The 17,439-nt window shown below is 49.8% G+C and overlaps 1 protein-coding gene across 2 annotated transcripts in view; it reads left to right on the forward strand.

The window, feature by feature from the left end:
- The window catches only part of KIF2C (kinesin family member 2C), a 28,187-nt gene extending 10,999 nt beyond the window's left edge, over nt 1-17,188 (forward strand). The window contains exons 6-21 of one of the 2 annotated variants that reach the window (XM_025387632.1): nt 2,191-2,313; nt 3,099-3,199; nt 4,117-4,212; nt 5,284-5,338; nt 5,430-5,592; nt 6,882-6,972; nt 7,233-7,296; nt 7,374-7,465; nt 8,509-8,651; nt 9,876-10,080; nt 10,188-10,298; nt 11,508-11,575; nt 11,939-12,044; nt 12,137-12,250; nt 16,251-16,374; nt 16,523-17,188. In XM_025387632.1, coding sequence (XP_025243417.1) covers nt 2,191-2,313; nt 3,099-3,199; nt 4,117-4,212; nt 5,284-5,338; nt 5,430-5,592; nt 6,882-6,972; nt 7,233-7,296; nt 7,374-7,465; nt 8,509-8,651; nt 9,876-10,080; nt 10,188-10,298; nt 11,508-11,575; nt 11,939-12,044; nt 12,137-12,250; nt 16,251-16,374; nt 16,523-16,605 — 1,739 coding nt within the window. In that variant the 3' untranslated portion in view covers nt 16,606-17,188. The remainder of the gene's footprint in view (nt 1-2,190; nt 2,314-3,098; nt 3,200-4,116; nt 4,213-5,283; nt 5,339-5,429; nt 5,593-6,881; nt 6,973-7,232; nt 7,297-7,373; nt 7,466-8,508; nt 8,652-9,875; nt 10,081-10,187; nt 10,299-11,507; nt 11,576-11,938; nt 12,045-12,136; nt 12,251-16,250; nt 16,375-16,522) is intronic. The other variant, XM_025387641.1, reaches the window with a different exon arrangement.
- The last annotated feature ends 251 nt before the right edge of the window (nt 17,189-17,439 follow it).

Here is a 17,439-nt window from a genome sequence, read left to right on the forward strand (position 1 = left end):
AAAAAAAAAAACTTAATTGAAACATTACACACACATACACACAGACATGTACACATAGCATTGAGTACATAGTTCTGTGAATTTTCGTAAACTGAACACACTTATGTATCTAACATGATCAGAACATTACCAGTACTTCAAAGCACCTGAGTGCAAGCCTTGTTTCTCACATGCGGGCATGTTTTCCTGTGGCCATGGAATCAGTCTTTCACAAGCAGTGAAAGACTGGGCAGAAGCCCTCTGACATAGTTGAGGAGTCTAAGGTCTAAGTACACGTAGCATTGAGTTCAGTGAATTTTCATAAACAGAACTCACTTGTAACTAATATGATCAGAGCATTACCAGAACTTCAGAAGTCCCTGTTGGGCACATTTCCAGCTCCTAATCCCCTCAAGGGTACCGATAATCCTGACTTCTAATAGCATTAATTAGCTTTTTTTCTTTCTGTATTTTTTTATTTATTTATTGAGACGGGAGTCTCACTCTGTCACCCAGGCTGGAGTGCAATGGCATGATCTTGGCTTACCACAACTTCCGCCTCCTAGGTTCAACCAGTTCTCCCACCTCAGCCTCCTGAGTAGCTGGGATTACAGGCATGTGCCACTATGCCCGGCTAATTTTTGTATTTCTAGTAGAGATGGGGTATTGCCATTTTGGCCAGGCTGGTCTCGAACTCCTGGCCTCAAGTGATCTGCCCACCTTGGCCTCCTAAAGTGCTGTGATTACAGGCGTGAGCCACCGTGCTCAGCCTTCTTTTTGTACTTTGTTTTTCTTTTGAGATGGAGTTTTGCTCTTGTTGTCCAGGCTGGAGTGCAATACTCAATCTTGGCTCACCTCAATCTCCGCCTCCTGGGTTCCAGCGATTCTCCTGCCTCAGCCTCCCAAGTAGCTGGGATTACAGGCATGTGCCACCATGCCCGGCTAATTTTGTCTTTTTAGTAGAGACGGGATTTCTCTATGTTGGTCAGGCTGGTCTCAAACACCCGACCTCATGTGATCCGCCTGCCTTGGCCTCCCAAAGTTCTGGGATTACAGGTGTGAGCTATCGCACCTGGCCCTCTTTTTATACTTTTTTTTTTTTTTGAGACAGAGTCTCACTCCATCACCCGGGCTGGAGCGCTATGGCTTGATCTCGGCTCACTGCAACCTCTGCCTCCCAGGTTCAAGTGATTATCTTGGCTCAGCCTCCCGACTAGCTAGGACTACAGGTGCACACCACCACACCCAGCTAATTTTTGTATTTTTAGTAGAGACAGCGTTTCATCACATTGGCCAGGCTGATCTCAAACTCCTGACCTCATGATCTGCCCGCCGCAGCCTCGCAAAGTGCTGGGATTACAGGCATAAGCCACTGCGCCCGGCCCTTTTTTGTACTTTATATAAATTGAATTTTTTTTTTTTTTTTTTTGAGACGGAGTCTCTGTTGCCCAGGCTGGAATGCAGTGGCGTGATCTCGGCTCACTGCAAGCTCTGCCTCCCGGGTTCGCACAATTTTAAAATTTTTTAAGTGAGTCAGATGAGGTGTGGAAAATTAGTAAATATAAACAAAAATTTTTAATGTGAATTGTTTGTCAGTCTTTAATAGATTATATAAAGTAGATGCAAATTTTGTAAGACACACAACCATTACACTTTACATATATCAAATTCAGCTCTAATAGGATGAAAGTAAATGAATGGGTCATGACCAAGTATGGGAAGTAATGAGGTGTTGTGGATTGGACCTTTCTGTATTGAATCAATCTGGTTAGTTGTTTCCCCAGTTACCCATCACCCTAGCTTTTCAGTCTTTGCTCCTGTTAACCACCTGGGTTCCTGAGGCTTGGGAGAAGTCAGAAAGGCCTGGCTTTTCTCCCTAAGACCAGACCTGGCCTGACCTGAGAACTCATGCTTGGGTGAAGCCTAAAGAGTTCATGTCCTCAGAGGCTTTTCCCTTCATGTCAAAGCCCATACTAAACTGTTCACATACTCTTTAAGATATTTTGACCCTAGGAACCAGCCCTTGCAGAAAACGTGGTCAGGGTGAGAGTGTGGGCTGAGGTGAAGGGAAAAGTACAAGCTCTGCACCTACTGTAAGAGCCTTGCTGAGCACGCAGGTCACTCTCCCGGCCCATAACCAGGGCCATGGGCTCAGGTGAGATGCCTGTGGTATACCTGCCTGCTTCTCCAGTGACTCTTGTTCCCCTACAGCTGCCCACCCTAGGCCTTCCTGCCCCGCAGTGGCTGAAATACCATTGAAGATGGTCAGCGAGGAGGTGGAAGAGCAAGTCCATTCCATCCGAGGCAGCTCTTCTGCAAACCCTGTGAACTCAGGTAGACACACTGAGCTGTCTGCTGTTCTGTTTCCAGTGAGGCACAGATAGTTAACATCCCGTCCTAAACCTGGCTTACCTTGGCACCTGAGTTCAAGCCCTGTTTGTCACATGGGGGCATGTTTTCCTTTGGCCATGGAATCAGTCTTTCATTATCAAGACAAAACAAGAACTGTCTGGCCGGGCGTGGTGGCTCAAGCCTGTAATCCCAGCACTTTGGGAGGCCGAGATGGGCGGATCACGAGGTCAGGAGATCGAGACCATCCTGGCTAACACGGTGAAACCCTGTCTCTACTAAAAAATACAAAAAACTAGCTGGGTGAGGTGGCGGGCCCCTGTAGTCCCAGCTACTCGGGAGGCTGAGGCAAGAGAATGGCGTAAACCCAGGAGGCGGAGCTTGCAGTGAGCTGAGATCCGGCCACTGCACTCCAGCCTACGTGACAGAGAAAGACTCCATCTCAAAAAAAAAAACAAACAAACAAGAACTGTCTCACCTCTGTGGTTGTTGAGAAAGTAGCCAAGATGCTTAGGGAAAGTTTGGGTTAGAACTGGAGTACAGTTATCACTATTTGACTTCACACTGGCCAGGCCACTACTTTGTGGACTTGTCCATCCCGAGAGTCACATCTATTACTTCTTTTTGCATATAGTGATTTAAGAGTAAGGATCTAGAGAAGGCCTCTCCCTGGGAAAGGCCCAGTACTCAGTAAATAGCCAGAAAAGAGCAGGCTGGCTTAGACTGGTAACAGAGTGGACTTCCTTTTTTTTTTTTTAATGTTTTTGTAGTTCGGAGGAAATCATGTATTGTGAAGGAAGTGGAAAAAATGAAGAACAAGCGAGAAGAGAAGAAGGCCCAGAACTCTGAAATGAGAATGAAACGAGCTCAGGTACCTTTCTTGGGAGGCTAGGGCAAGGGTTTTTGGACAGGTGTCCTTAACCGAAACCCTACACACAGCCGAGATACAGTTGGGCCCCAGCATTTCTGAGGCTCCAGTTCTTGAGGCCCCAATTCTTTTTTTTTTTTTTTTTGAGACAGAGTCTTGCTCTGTTGCCCAGGCTGGACTGCAGTGGTGTGATCTCTGCTCACTGCAACCTCCACCTCTGAGTTCAAGTGATTCTTGTGCCTCAGCCTCCCAAGTAGCTGGGATTACAGGCGTGTGCCAGCTACTTTTTTGTATTTTTAGTAGAGACAGAGTTTCGCTATTTTGCCCAGGCTGGTGTGGAACTCTTGGCCTTCTAAAGTGCTGGGATTGTAGGCATAAGCCATTGCATCTGGCCTCTGAGGCTCCAATTCTGATATCCAGGAAATAACTGGTTTATCAGGATTCAGAGAACAAGTAATTCAGAAATGTTTCTGAAGGTCCTTAGATGAGGAATATTTCATGCTGATTGTCTAGTAAGCAAGCCACATGCTCACATGGCAGGATGGCCAGAGGGGCTGCAGGGCATAATTGGTCTGCTTTCTCCCACCCTCCCCTGAGTTGTACGCATTTGGAGGGCAGGGACTGCAGTACAGTCCCCTTATTTGGGTTCATTGCTTCTAGGTAGCCCAGTCTGCTGCTGTGCCTCCTAGAATGTGGAACTGGCCCTAGTCCCAGTTTCTAGCATGCTTTGGTGTATGCTTAGGCCCCTCTGCCAGTCTCTTCCCCAGTGCTTTGTACCTGGCTTCTCAACCTACAGCCAGGGCGGGGACTTTGACAACTGTGAAGGGTGGTGAGCAAAGAGCTATTGCTGCTGCCGCATAGGGGTCTGAGAGCACTTATATCTTAACAGTCTGCCCTTTTTCACTCCCGTCTCAAACCAGGAGTATGACAGTAGTTTTCCAAACTGGGAATTTGCCCGAATGATTAAAGAATTTCGGGCTACTTTGGAATGTCATCCACTTACTATGACTGATCCTGTAAGTACATCTAAAGAACTTCTCTTTCTTGAATAAGTGTACAATTGAGGGACAGAAAACTTCTCTTTACAGGAATGAGGGCATGCAGGAATCTTTACTCACCTTTGAGCGTTTTATTTTTTTGAGATGGGGTCTCTGTCACGCAGGCTGGAGTGCAGTGGTGCGATCTTGGATCACTGCAACCTCCACTTCCCTGGGCTTGAGTGATCCTCCCTACCTCAGCCTCCCGGGTAGCTGGGACCACAGATGCATTCCACCGCACCCTGCTGATTTTTTGTATTTTTGGCAGATGGGGGTTTCACCACGTTGCCCAGGCCAATCTCGAACTTCTGGGTTCAAGCGATCTGCCCGCCTCGACTTCCCAAAGTGCTGGGATTACAGGTGTAAGCCACCGTGCCTGGCAGAGGCTATTTTATGTTATTTTTTGAGACGGAGTCTCACTCTGTCGCCCAGGCTGGAGTACAATGGCATGATCTTGGCTCACTGCAGCCTCTGCCTCCCGGGTTCAAGCAATTCTCCTGCCTCAGCCTCCCCATTAGCTGGGATTACAGGCATGTGCCACCAAGTCCAGCTAATTTTTATATTTTTAGTAGAGATGGGGTTTCACCATGTTGGCCAGGCTGGTTTCGAACTCCTGACCTCATGATCTGCCCACTTTGGCCTCCCAAAGTTCTGGAATTACAGGCGTGAGCCAATATGTCCAGCTGAGGTTATTTTTTAATATCCTTTGGTGGGCTGAAGCTAGTGAGGCCCACATGGGAGGGGTCTGATCTTTATAAACTGGGTTCCACTCCCACTACCATAGGTTGGCTAGATTCCTGCATTAGTAAGAATCATGAAAGTAGTGCTGAAACTCCTGTAGACAGCAGAGTGAGAAAAATGGGAACAAAATCCAGTGCTCTCATCTTGTGCTCTGGAGTATCTAATGGAGGATGCAGGGGTCCTAGTGTTAGACCTTGTCCTCTGACTGGGCCAGACATGGGATTGGAAGGGGTGGAAGTTCTGGACAAGCTTGCTTTTGAAATTGCTCTGACCCTTTGCTGTTGGTTGCCTCCTCTCATCCACTTGCAGATCGAAGAGCACAGAATATGTGTCTGTGTTAGGAAACGCCCACTGAATAAGCAAGGTAAGTCCTGTTCAGTCAGGAAGAGGCTTCAGACTGATTAAGGGGCCTTCTGTTTCCAGGGAGCACCCCCTGAAATACTCTCCTTCTACAGAATTGGCCAAGAAGGAAATTGATGTGATTTCCATTCCTAGCAAGTGTCTCCTCTTGGTACATGAACCCAAGTTGAAAGTGGACTTAACAAAGTATTTGGAGAACCAAGCATTCTGCTTTGACTTTGCATTTGATGAAACAGCTTCAAATGAAGTTGTCTACAGGTTAGTCCCTTGCATCTATTTTTCCCTCCTTGTGCCCTTCCATTTTTGTTGTGGGACATGGTGGTAACACTACTCACAGACATGCTGAATTCTGAGGCTCTTCCTCGCTTCTGTGTTTTCTTTGGGTCATACCCTTTGGCAGCTTAGTGGCCCATCCTTGAGTGGATCCTGGATAATGAGGTATTACCCATTATGCGCTGAGGCAGGGCTGGCCAGGCTCCAGGGGTTCTTCCTGTGCCTTATGCAGCCATCTTATTGTCCACTGGGATCTGCTCTGCCGCTTTTTTTTTTTTTTTTTTTTTTGAGACAGAATTTCACTCTTGTTGCCCAGACTAGAGTGCAGGGGCACAATCTCAGCTCACTGCAACCTCCGCCTCCCAGGTTCCAGCAATTCTCCTGCCTCAGCCTCCTGAGTAGCTGAGATTACAGGTGCCCACCATCACACCTGGCTAATTTTGTGTTTTTAGTAAAGACAGGGTATCGCCCTGTTGGTCAGGCTGGTCTTGAACTCCTGACCTCAGGTGATCTGTTCGCCTTGGCCTCCCAAAGTGCTCCGATTAAAGGTGTGAGCCACTGCGCCTGGCCCCGGATCTGCCCTTTCTAATACAGCACCCAGTACCCTCATAGGGATATTTATTTTATTTTATTTTTATTCATTTATTTTTTGAGACGGGGTCTCAGTCAGTCTGTCACCCAGGCTGGAGTGCAGTGGTGAGATCTCAGCTCACTGCAACCCCCGCCTCCCGGGTTTAAGCAATTCTCCTGCCCCAGCCTCCCAAGTAGCTGGGATTACAGGCATGCACCACCACACCTGGCTAATTTTTTGTATTTTTAGTACAGACAGTTTCACCATGTTGGTCAGGCTGGTCTCAAACTCCTGAGCTCAGGTGATCCACACACTTCAGCCTCCCAAAGTTCTGGGATTACAGGCGTGAGCCACCATGCCCAGCCAGTAGTGTCTCTTCTGCTGGAAGTTGGATGCTGAGCTTAGGCTTTCATCCTGTGTCTCCAGGGTCAGAGGAAAGGTTGGATGACTTAGAGTATGGGCCATCAGCTTGCTCCTGGATAGTCAGCCCAGGGATCCCCCAACCCCCATCCCACTGCCAGTTTGCTAAGAGTATTTAGATTTGTAAGTGGGGTTGGGGTCAGGTGGGATCACTGAGGCAAGAGAGGAGTGCTATTCTTAGAAGGAGGAATCGACCCTGAGAACTCTGCAGTGGAAGGGTGGCAGGACATGTTCCAAGAAGCACATGTTGGGAACAGATACAAATACTCTACTCCTCTTCTAGGTTCACAGCAAGGCCACTGGTACAGACAATCTTTGAAGGTGGAAAAGCAACTTGTTTTGCATATGGCCAGACAGGAAGTGGCAAGACACATGTGAGTATTGAGGCCTGGCAGGGAAAGAGCCTTTCCATTGTGCATCCCTGGCTCCCTATAAAAGGAGACCATGAGTTTCTTAAGAAAGGCCCCTTGTTGCAGATGCCCCATCACCAGATGGCCTTGCCATGTCAGACACAGGGAGGGGCTTTAGGTCCAGCCTTCTGGCTTTGTTGTGGCCCACTGTGGTGATGGGCCAGTAGTGCTCTGCCCTAGGCCAGCGGCCGTTTTGCATGGTCATCTACCCCTTCCCTTTGCAGACTATGGGCGGAGACCTCTCTGGGAAAGCCCAGAATGCATCCAAAGGGATTTACGCCATGGCCTGTAAGTACTGTGTACTGCTGCTTCAGGGTTGGGCACCAAAAGGTATGTTGTTTGCTTAGCAAGGTTCTCTCCCTCAGCCCGGGACGTCTTCCTCCTGAAGAATCAACCCTGCTACCGGAAATTGGGCTTGGAAGTCTATGTGACATTCTTCGAGATCTACAATGGGAAGGTAGCTGGTGGGAAGCCCCTTGTTTACACTGTTGGGACCCAGCACATTTTAAAACCTTGAAGTTGGCTAGAAGTTGAAGCCAAAAACCTGTTAGCTGTCAAGCCACTGATGGGCCACTCTGCCCTGGCATGCACGTGTAGGGGGTTTCATCTGATGGTGAGATGGCACCTAAGTTCAACAAATATGGCAAGAATACTCCTCAGGGCCCCCTCTCAGGTGCCAGGTTTGCCTGTGTGTGTCCTGACCTCCCTCAGCCTATTTCCTTCATCCCTTCTTCGCTGATTGTGCACATTCAGTCCCATATTCATTCTTTCCCTTCCCGCACCCCCATACATCTCTTTCCACCCCTCTCTGTATGCACTGTGTGCTTCTACAGAGTTGCTTTCCCTAGAGTGGGATCTAGATAATAAAAATAGCTAATATTTATCATTAATAAGATATTAGGGACTGGGTGTGGTGACTCACGCCTATAATCCCAGCACTTTGGGAGGCTGTGGCAGGCAAGTCACCTGAGGTCAGGAGTTCGAGACCAGCCTGGCTAACATAGTGAAACCCCATCTCTACTAAAAACACACAACAAATTAGCTGCGTGTGGTTGTGGGCACCTGTAATCCCAGCTACTCAGGAAGCTGAGGCAGGAGAATCGCTTGAACCCAGGAGGCAGAGCTTGCGCCATTGCATTCCTGCCTGGGCAACAAGAGCTAAACTCCGTCTCAAAATAATAAGAATAAGATATTAGGAGCCATGTGCTATTCTAAGTGCTATCTGTCTCAGCTTTACAGATGAGATGCAAGGCTAGAGTGGTTATTAACTTGCCCAGGCTCACACAGCTAGTAAGATACCAGAGTCACAGTAAACTGAGGCAGTTTGGCTCAGATCCCAAGTATATTGCCCTCTGCTAGGCTGACATCCATCATCTCAATGTTCTCTGCCTTTCCTGCTGCTGGCTCTTGTCTGAGCTGGGCAGGCTCTGTAGGAGGGAGCAGTCGGGTAGGTTGCCTGGTGCCCAGTGGCCTTAGCCTCATTCCCCCTGCCTGGCACAGCTGTTTGACCTGCTCAACAAGAAGGCCAAGCTGCGCGTGCTGGAGGACGGCAAGCAACAGGTGCAAGTGGTGGGGCTGCAGGAGCACCTGGTTAACTCTGCTGATGACGTCATTAAGATGATCGACATGGGCAGCGCCTGCAGGTCAGAGTCCTGGTGCGGGGGAAGGAGCGACCTTCTCATGTCTAGTTTATGAGTAAAGTCTAACTCTGAGCACATTTCTGTTTACACAGAGTGCTGCTTTGCCCAGTTTGGTAAGGGCTGCGAAGGCCTCTGCTTTATAGGGTCTCTATAAGACATATGAGGGCCGGGCGCGGTGGCTCAATCCTGTATCCCAGCACTTTGGGAGGCCGAGACGGGCGGATCACGAGGTCAGGAGATCGAGACCATCCTGGCTAACACGGGGAAACCCCGTCTCTACTAAAAAATACAAAAAACTAGCCGGGCGAGGCGGCGGGCGCCTGTAGTCCCAGCTACTAGGGAGGCTGAGGCAGGAGAATGGCTTGAACCCGGGAGGCGGAGCTTGCAGTGAGCTGAGATCCGGCCACTGCACTCCAGCCTGGGCGAGAGCGACACTCCGTCTAAAAAAAAAAAAAAAAGACATATGACCCCAGGGCCAGAGGCTAATCAGAACCAAGTCAGGTCGGGTACAGTGGCTCACACCTATAATCTCAGCAGTTTGGGAAAACGAAGCAAGAGGATCACTTCAGGCCAGGAGTTATGATCGCACCACTGCACTCCAGTCTGCATGGCAGAGCGAAACTCTCAAAAAAATTTTAAAAAAAAGTCAAAGTGTTACCCCAAAGTCATGCTTCCTGGCTTCTCTGGGTTCCTCTTTGCTCTTCCCTCCCTTTGTGGTGGAAGTCAGGAGCTCTGGGTCTGTTCTGGGCTGGAAGTAATGGGTTCATACCCCCTCTGCACAAAAGTAGGGGAGCACTTTTCCACTAGGGCTGTGAATATTGGTACAGTGGAGCGCTAGGCAGCTATGGAGGCCCAGGGAGGGGGCTGCCCTCTACAGGGTCCTCAAGTTCTGGCAGGTGGTTCATGACAGCTTCCCCCTTCCTTGTGGGCCCTTTGTAGCAGAGGCAATTTATCCTTCCCCATGTCCTTCTAGGGCTCCAGGTCTGGCAAAGGACTGGATTCCCTAGTCCAGAATCCAGTACTAATTTGGCTGCCAGGAAAATGTGTTAGGTCCAGAGCTGGAGGGAGAATTGCTACCCAGGGAGGGCAAGATGGAAGCCTGGGACAGGAAGACACAGGATTTCTTCGCCTCCTAATCTGTGTCCTTCCCTTCCTAGAGAACATCTGTGGACTTGGGTGCCTTGGGGGCTGGTGACCACAGCATCTCATAACCTTTCTTTACCACAGAACCTCTGGGCAGACATTTGCCAACTCCAATTCCTCCCGCTCCCACGCCTGCTTCCAGATTCTTCTTCGAGCTAAAGGGAGAATGCATGGCAAGTTCTCTTTGGTAGATCTGGCAGGGAATGAGCGAGGTGCAGACACTTCCAGTGCTGACCGGCAGACCCGCATGGAGGGCGCAGAAATCAACAAGAGTCTCTTAGCCCTGAAGGTAGTGGGGCAGCTATAGCTGGTTGGCCAGGAGAGCTGCTGGGAAGGGATGGGGAGGGGTCAGTGCAAGGAAAGAAGGGACCTCAGTTGTTCCTGCTGCCCCCACAGGAGTGCATCAGGGCCCTGGGACAGAACAAGGCTCACACCCCGTTCCGTGAGAGCAAGCTGACACAGGTGCTGAGGGACTCCTTCATTGGGGAGAACTCTAGGACTTGCATGGTGAGTAGGGTCACTTTGAAGGTGATGGTGCAAGAGGAGACAGAGTTGCGTTCCACAGAGACACTTAGTCCTGTCCCTGGGCGGGAAGCTCAGCACTGCCAGCTGCCTGCGTTTCCAGGCTCTACTGTGACTGAGCTTCCAGATCCTGCTTTAATGCACCAGCCTCCTTGTGGCCTAACCAAGCGGGGAGGAAGGGATCTATTCCCTTTAAGATGTGTAGATGCAGCTCTTGCTTTGGGAGAGGTCATTCCTCCATTACCGGATGAAAAAGGGGTTCCAGAATTCAGAAGATGGGCCTTTGGGTCAGCAGGAAAGGGAAGTCCTTGTTTCTTCCATGGCTTCCCTCAGGTTCATTGGCTCCCAGCCTAGAAAATAGAAATAGCCTGCATCATAAAGCTGTGTTCTTGAATGACTTCCTCTTCCCTGTTTTATCCCCAAGCCCTTGTATGTGAGATCTGCCATCCTTCCCCTCAAGAGAATATTCTCCCCTACCCTTTGGGTAGGGGCCTTTTTCATAAGGAAGGTAGGATTTTCTGACTAAGCTCTAAACCCTGTACCTAAGGCATTATCCCTTGGCCTAAGGGAACTGAAGTTTCCAGCAGAAGCCACAGAGCTTTAAGATAGGACCTTGGGCTGGGCGCGGTGGCTCACGCCTGTAATCCCAGCACTTCGGGAGGCGGAGGCGAGCGGATCACAAGGTCAGGAGATTGAGACCATCCTGGCTCATGTGAAACCCCATCTCTACTAAAAAATACAAAAATTAGCCGGGTGTGGTGGCGGGCACCTGTAGTCCCAGCTACTCAGGAGGCTGAGGCAGGAGAATGGCATGAACCCGGAAGGCGGAGCTTGCAGTGAGCCAAGATCGCACCACTGCACTCTTGTCTAGGCAACAGAGTGAGACTCCGTCTCAAAAAAAAAAAAAAGAAAAGATAGGACCTCAGTAGCAAGACTGTCTCAGTAAAGGAATAATGAAGCGAAAGATAATTAGATGTGTCTTTGAAAGTAGGAAACCAAAGTCTGAGGCATCTTAATTTGCAATGCCCATGGGGCAAGTGGCCTAGCACAGCACAGTGCTAAATGAGTCCTCCCATCAATACCATGTGCGTCTCCGAAGCTTGAAGAAACTCCGAGTGGAGGCCCCTCGGGGGCAGGCTATCTAGCATCCTCACTGTGCCTCTCAGCCTTTAATCACCCATCCCTCTTTTGCAGATTGCCACGATCTCACCGGGCATAAGCTCCTGTGAATATACTTTAAACACACTGAGATATGCAGACAGGTACTAGTACCTACAGCTAGGTGGGATGGGGAACAGGACTGGGCAAGGGAAGGGCAGTGATGAGAGGGGAGGAGGCTCTGGGGCCTCGGGGCCTACTGTATACTCCTCTGTGACTCTGAACCTGGGACTTGGGAGTTCAGCCATAAAGCTAGGTCTGTCCCAGTCCTCTCTGGGCCCTGCTGGGGAGTCAGCAAGGTGAGGGGCTTTTCCAGTCCAGCTTCAGTTGACTCTCTCCTGGCTGAAGGCAAGGTTGCCATTCCATTCCCTTGGAGCCTCAAGCCTCAAAGCCTGGGTGGTACCGCGCTCCTGTGGTGAGTACCAAGGGGGCTGCTGTGGGGATCTGAGACCTCCTTGTTTCCTCAGGGTCAAGGAGCTGAGCCCCCACAGTGGGCCCAGTGGAGAGCAGTTGATTCAAATGGAAACAGAAGAGATGGAAGCCTGCTCTAACGGGGCGCTGATTCCAGGCAATGTAAGGACCAGGATGGGGCCAAGCAAGACAGAAGTGTGGCCTGCTGAGGTGGCAACTGATCACACAATTGCCTTTCTTTTTGGCCCTCTCAGTTATCCAAGGAAGAGGAGGAACTGTCTTCCCAGATGTCCAGCTTTAACGAAGCCATGACTCAGATCAGAGAGCTGGAGGAGAGGGCTGTGGAAGAGCTCAAGGAGATCATACAGGTAGGCAGCTGGCCCTGGCCAGAGAACTGGATGCATCACGGCCCTCAGTGTGTTCCGTACCATTCCCAGAACATGACCTGGGTCTTGTTCCCACAGGTGTTCACATTGGGGTAACAAGAAGCAGCCCTCTACACCAGCACTCTTTAATGTTTTGCCTATTAACCCAGCTGTTCTTCTAATTATCACAACCCCTTCTGCAGGTTGGCACACGTAGGCTTTCTGACATCACACTAACCAGAGCCAGTCTCTCCTCCATGCTCCTGATAGAGGATTTGAAGGGTGATCCATATGCAGGGATCTTCTCTTGTTTTTTTGGTGAATGTTGCAACTCTTGTGCTGGATCCAAGGGCCAAAAAACATGAAGTATAGGTAATAGGCCCTAAGGGTGTGACTTGAGATCAATCCTATCTCTTCCATTAACAAGCTGATTTCCTTATGAAAGTCATTTAGCCTCACTGGGCCTCAGTTTTTGCATCTCTGAAATGGTCAAGGTAGGATGGTTGTATTTGAGGGTTCCGTAATATGCTTATAAAGCATCAGCACAGTACCCAGTGTGTGGCCAGGGTTTAGTAAGTGGTAGGTGCCCCTGCTACTGTAATCCCTACTGTGGAAGAGGAAGTGACCGGGAGGCAGGAATTTACATCCTAATGGTGGGGCGCTCAGAGGATTGCAGAGCAGGAAGGAAGAACTTGGGGCAGGTGTAACTGAGGAGGGACTGTGAAGAGTAAGTGCTCAGGCCTGTCCTCCCCTTCCTGGAGTGCTCAGGGGTACAGAGTTTTGTAAGCACATGGCACTTTCAGGATGAATGAGAGGCTCACTGTGGTCAAAGCAAAAGGAATGAAGAGGTGATGGCGGGTAATTAAGGCTGTGGACAGGTCAGCAGGGATCTGATGCTAAAGAGCCTTCTAGATGGTCACAGGCCTGGACTGCATCATGAGGACAGTGGAAGCCTTTGGAGGGTGTTAAGCAGAGTGGTGACATGGGCATGTCAGAGCTTTAGATAGATCATATGGTCACCATGTGGAGCCTGGTTTGGGAGCTTGGGAAAAGCAAAAGTAGAGGCAGTTAGGAGATTGTTGGAAAGGGTTCAAGAAAAACTAGTGCCGGCCAGACACGGTGGCTCATGCTTGTAATCCCAACACCTTGGGAGGCCGAGGCAGGTGGATCATGAGGTCAGGAGTTTGAGACCAGCCCGGCCAACATGGCGAAACCCCATGTCTACTAAAAATACAAAAAACTAGCCAAGTGTGGTGGCGGGTGCCTGTAATCCCAGCTGCTTGGGAGGCTGAGGCAGGAGAATTACTTGAACCCGGGAGGCGAAGGTTGCAGTGAGCCGAGATCGCACCACTGCACTCTAGCCTGGGTGACAGAGCAAGACTCCATCTCGGGGGAAAAAAAAAAAAAAGAGAGAAACTAGTGCCTAGACCAAGCTGTGTCCGTGTTCATGGGATTGGAATGAGGGCTTGAGATTCACAAACCATTTAGATATACAAGCATCAAAATCTTAAAAGGTACCCCCCAAAATATGTACTCTCTCTATATATATGTTTTTGTTTTTGAGAGAATCTCACTCTGTCACCCAGACTGGAGTTTAGTGGTGCAATCTTGGCTCACTGCAGCCTCCGCCTCCTGGGTTCAAGCAATTCTCCTGCCTCAGCCTCCTGAGTACCTGGGATTACAGGTGCTTGCCACCATGCCCGTCTAACCGTCTAATTTTTCCTTTTTTTTTTTTTTTGAGACAGAGTCTTGCTCTGTCGCCCAGGCTGGAGTGCAGTGGCCGGATCTCAGCTCACTGCAAGCTCCGCCTCCCAGGTTCACGCCATTCTCCTGTGTCAGCCTCCCCAGTAGCTGGGACTACAAGCGCCCGCCACCTCACCTGGCTAGTTTTTTGTATTTTTTAGTAGAGACGGGGTTTCACTGTGTTAGCCAGGATGGTCTCGATCTCCTGACCTCGTGATCTGCCCGTCTCGGCCTCCCAACGTGCTGGGATTACAGGCTTGAGCCACCGCGCCCGGCCATTTTTTGTATTTTTAGTAGAGATGGGGTTTTATCATGTTGGCCAGGCTGGTCTTGAGCTCCTGACTTCAAGTGATCCGCCTACCTCAGCCTCCCAAAGTGCTGGGATTACGAGTGTGAGCCACCATGCTCAGCCTATTATCTGGTTGTTTTATGTTTGCTTGTTTTTGGGTTGGGGGTGGAATGCAATGGCACGATCACGGCTCACCACAACCTCCACCTCCCAGGTTCAAACAATTCTCCTGCCTCAGTCTCCCAAGTAACTGGAGTTACAGGCATGTGCCACCACGCCCAGCTAATTTTGTATTTTTAGTAGAGACAGGGTTTCTCCATGTTGGTCGGGCTAGTCTCGAACTCCAACCTCAGGTGATCCACCCGCCTCGACCTCCCAAAGTGCTGGGATTACAGGCGTGAGCCACTGCGCCCGGCTGTATATTTATTATTTAAAAAGAATCAGGTGATCAGGCAGGCAATCACCTGAGGTCAAGTGTTCGAGACCAGCCTGGCCAACATGGTGAAACCCCGTCTCTACTAAAAATACAAAAATTAGCCAGGCGTGGTGGCAGGTGCCTGTAATCCCAGCTACTTGGGAGGCTGAGGCAGAAGAATCACTTGAGCCCGGGAGGCGAAGGTTGTAGTGAGCCGAGATAGTGCCACTGCACTCAGGCCTGGGCGATAGAGCAAGATTGTCTCAAAAATAAAATAAAATAATCATTTGGCCAGGTGCAGTGGGTCATGCCTGTAATCTCAACACTTTGGGAGGTCAAGGAAGGAAGATCACTTGAGCCCAGGAGTTCGAGACCAGCCTGGGCAACATGGCCCCATCTCTACAAAAAATAAAAATAAATAAATATCCCAAAGGTAGTGTGAGCAGCAAAAATTGTAATAAAAAGAACCATTTAGGGAGCAGAATTGGGGAGGATTTGGTGACAAGTAGGGTGAAAGAATAAAGTCACTCAGACTGGGCATGGTGGCTTACGCCTGTAATCCCAGCACTTTGGGAGGCTGAGGCAGGTGGATCACAAGGTCAGGAGATCGAGACCATCCTGGCCAACATGGTGAAATCCCATCTCTACTAAAAAATAAAATTAGCTAGGCGTGGTGGCACGCACCTGTAGTCCCAGCTACTTGGGAGGCTGAGGCAGGGGAATCGCTTGAACCCGGGAGGCGGAGGTTGCAATGAGCCGAGATCGCGCCACTGCATTCCAGCCTGGCGACAGAGCAAGACTCTGTCTCAAAGAAAAAAAAAAAATTAGCTGGGTGTGGTAGCGTGCACCTGTAGTCCCAGCTAGTCGGGAGACTGAGATAGGAGAATCGCTTAAACTTGGGAGGCGGAAGTTGCAGTGAGCCAGGATTGCACGCCACTTCACTCCAGCCTAGGTGACAAAGTGAGACTCCATCTCAAAACAAATAAAAATCACTCAAATTTCTAGCTTGGGCATCAGGACCAATGATGTTATTCGTTTGATATAAGAGATGGGGATAAGCTTGGGGTAGGAGGCCAGGAATGGTTCCTCAGTCCTGTAATCCCAGCACTTTGGGAGGCTGAGGCTGGTGGACCACCTAAGGTCGGGAGTTCGAGACCAGCCTGGCCAACATGGAGAAACCCTGTTTCTACTAAAAATGCAAAATTAGCCGGGCATGGTGGCACATGCCTGTAATCCCAGCTACTTGGGAGGCTGAGGCAGGAGAATCCCTTAAACTCGGGGAGTGGAGGTTGTGGTGATCCGAGATCGCACCATTGCACTCCAGCCTGGGCAACAAGAGTGAAACTCGGTCTCAAAAAAAAGAAAAAAGAAGCTTGGGGTAGGAAGAGGGTGAATTCAAGCTAAAGATTTCCTTGGGAAGAGGGTGCACAGGCAGGTTGTGGGTCATGGACCAGAGGTAAGGCATCTTGCTCAGTTGTCTGCATTGCAGTTGTTAGGACCCCAGGAATGATTTGCTAAATGGTTATTGAACTGACAAGGTCCTCCCTGTGTTGTAGCAAGGACCAGATTGGCTTGAGCTCTCTGAGATGACTGAGCAGCCGGACTATGACCTAGAGACCTTTGTGAACAAAGCGGAATTTGCTCTGGCCCAGCAAGCCAAGCATTTCTCGGCCCTGCGAGGTGGGTATGGCTGGATGGGGTGCAGGTGGACGATGGTGGCCTCTGCTGGCTCTTGGGCAGCTGCAAGTGATAGCAGCTCTGCCTTGAGTGAATGGGGGCTCCTCAGACTCTCACTAACCCCATATGTACCACTACCCCTTTCTTCCAGATGTCATCAAGGCCTTGCGCCTGGCCATGCAGCTGGAAGAGCAGGCTAGCAGACAAATAAGCAGCAAGAAACGGCCCCAGTGATGACTGCAAATAAAGATCTGTTTGCTTTGACACCCAGCCTCTTCCCTGGCCCTCCCCAGAGAATTTTGGGCACCTGGTGGGTCTAGGCAGGGTCTGAGCTGGGACAGGTTCTGGTAAACGCCACATATGGGGGCATCTGGGCCCAAGCAGCTGGGGAGGGGTCCGAGTGACATGGAACACTCCTTTTCTTTTCCTCGGTTGTCGCCCTCGTGGGAGGAAGGAGCTCTTAGTTACCCTTTTGTGTTGCCCTTCTTCCCATCAAGGAGAATGTTCTCAGCATAGAGCTTTCTCCACAGCATCCTGCCTGTGTGGACTGGCTGCTAATGGAGAGCTCCCTGGGGTTGTCCTGGCTCTGGGGAGAGAGAGGGAGCCTTTAGTCCAGCTATCTGCTGGCTCTAAACCTTCTACACCTTTGGTCCGAGCACTGAATGTCTTGTACTTCAAAAAAATGTTTCTGAGATGACTTTCTACCTTACTGTCTTCCTAGAGATCCAAGAGGATCCCTACTGTTTTCCGTTTTATGTGTTTATACATTGTATGTAACAATAAAGAGAAAAAAATAAATTAGCTGTTTGTGTGGAAAGGGCCTGGGATATGTCTGAGCCTTCTGGGACTAAGGACATGACTGTACGTTTGGCCTCTCGGTAGTACTAATTCTGTACTTCCAGGAGGCCATATCCATGCCTATAATTCCAATGACAAGCTGAAGACTCCCGTGACTTGTTTGATGTCTATGAGATGCTTAGTAGGCCTGGGAACAGGAACTCTAAGTAGAAGGAAGATGGCTGCCAGGCATGGTGGCCCACGCCTATAATCCCAGCACTTTGGAAGGCT

Source organism: Theropithecus gelada, chromosome 1, assembly GCF_003255815.1.
Source record: "Theropithecus gelada isolate Dixy chromosome 1, Tgel_1.0, whole genome shotgun sequence".
Lineage (NCBI taxonomy): Eukaryota > Metazoa > Chordata > Mammalia > Primates > Cercopithecidae > Theropithecus > Theropithecus gelada.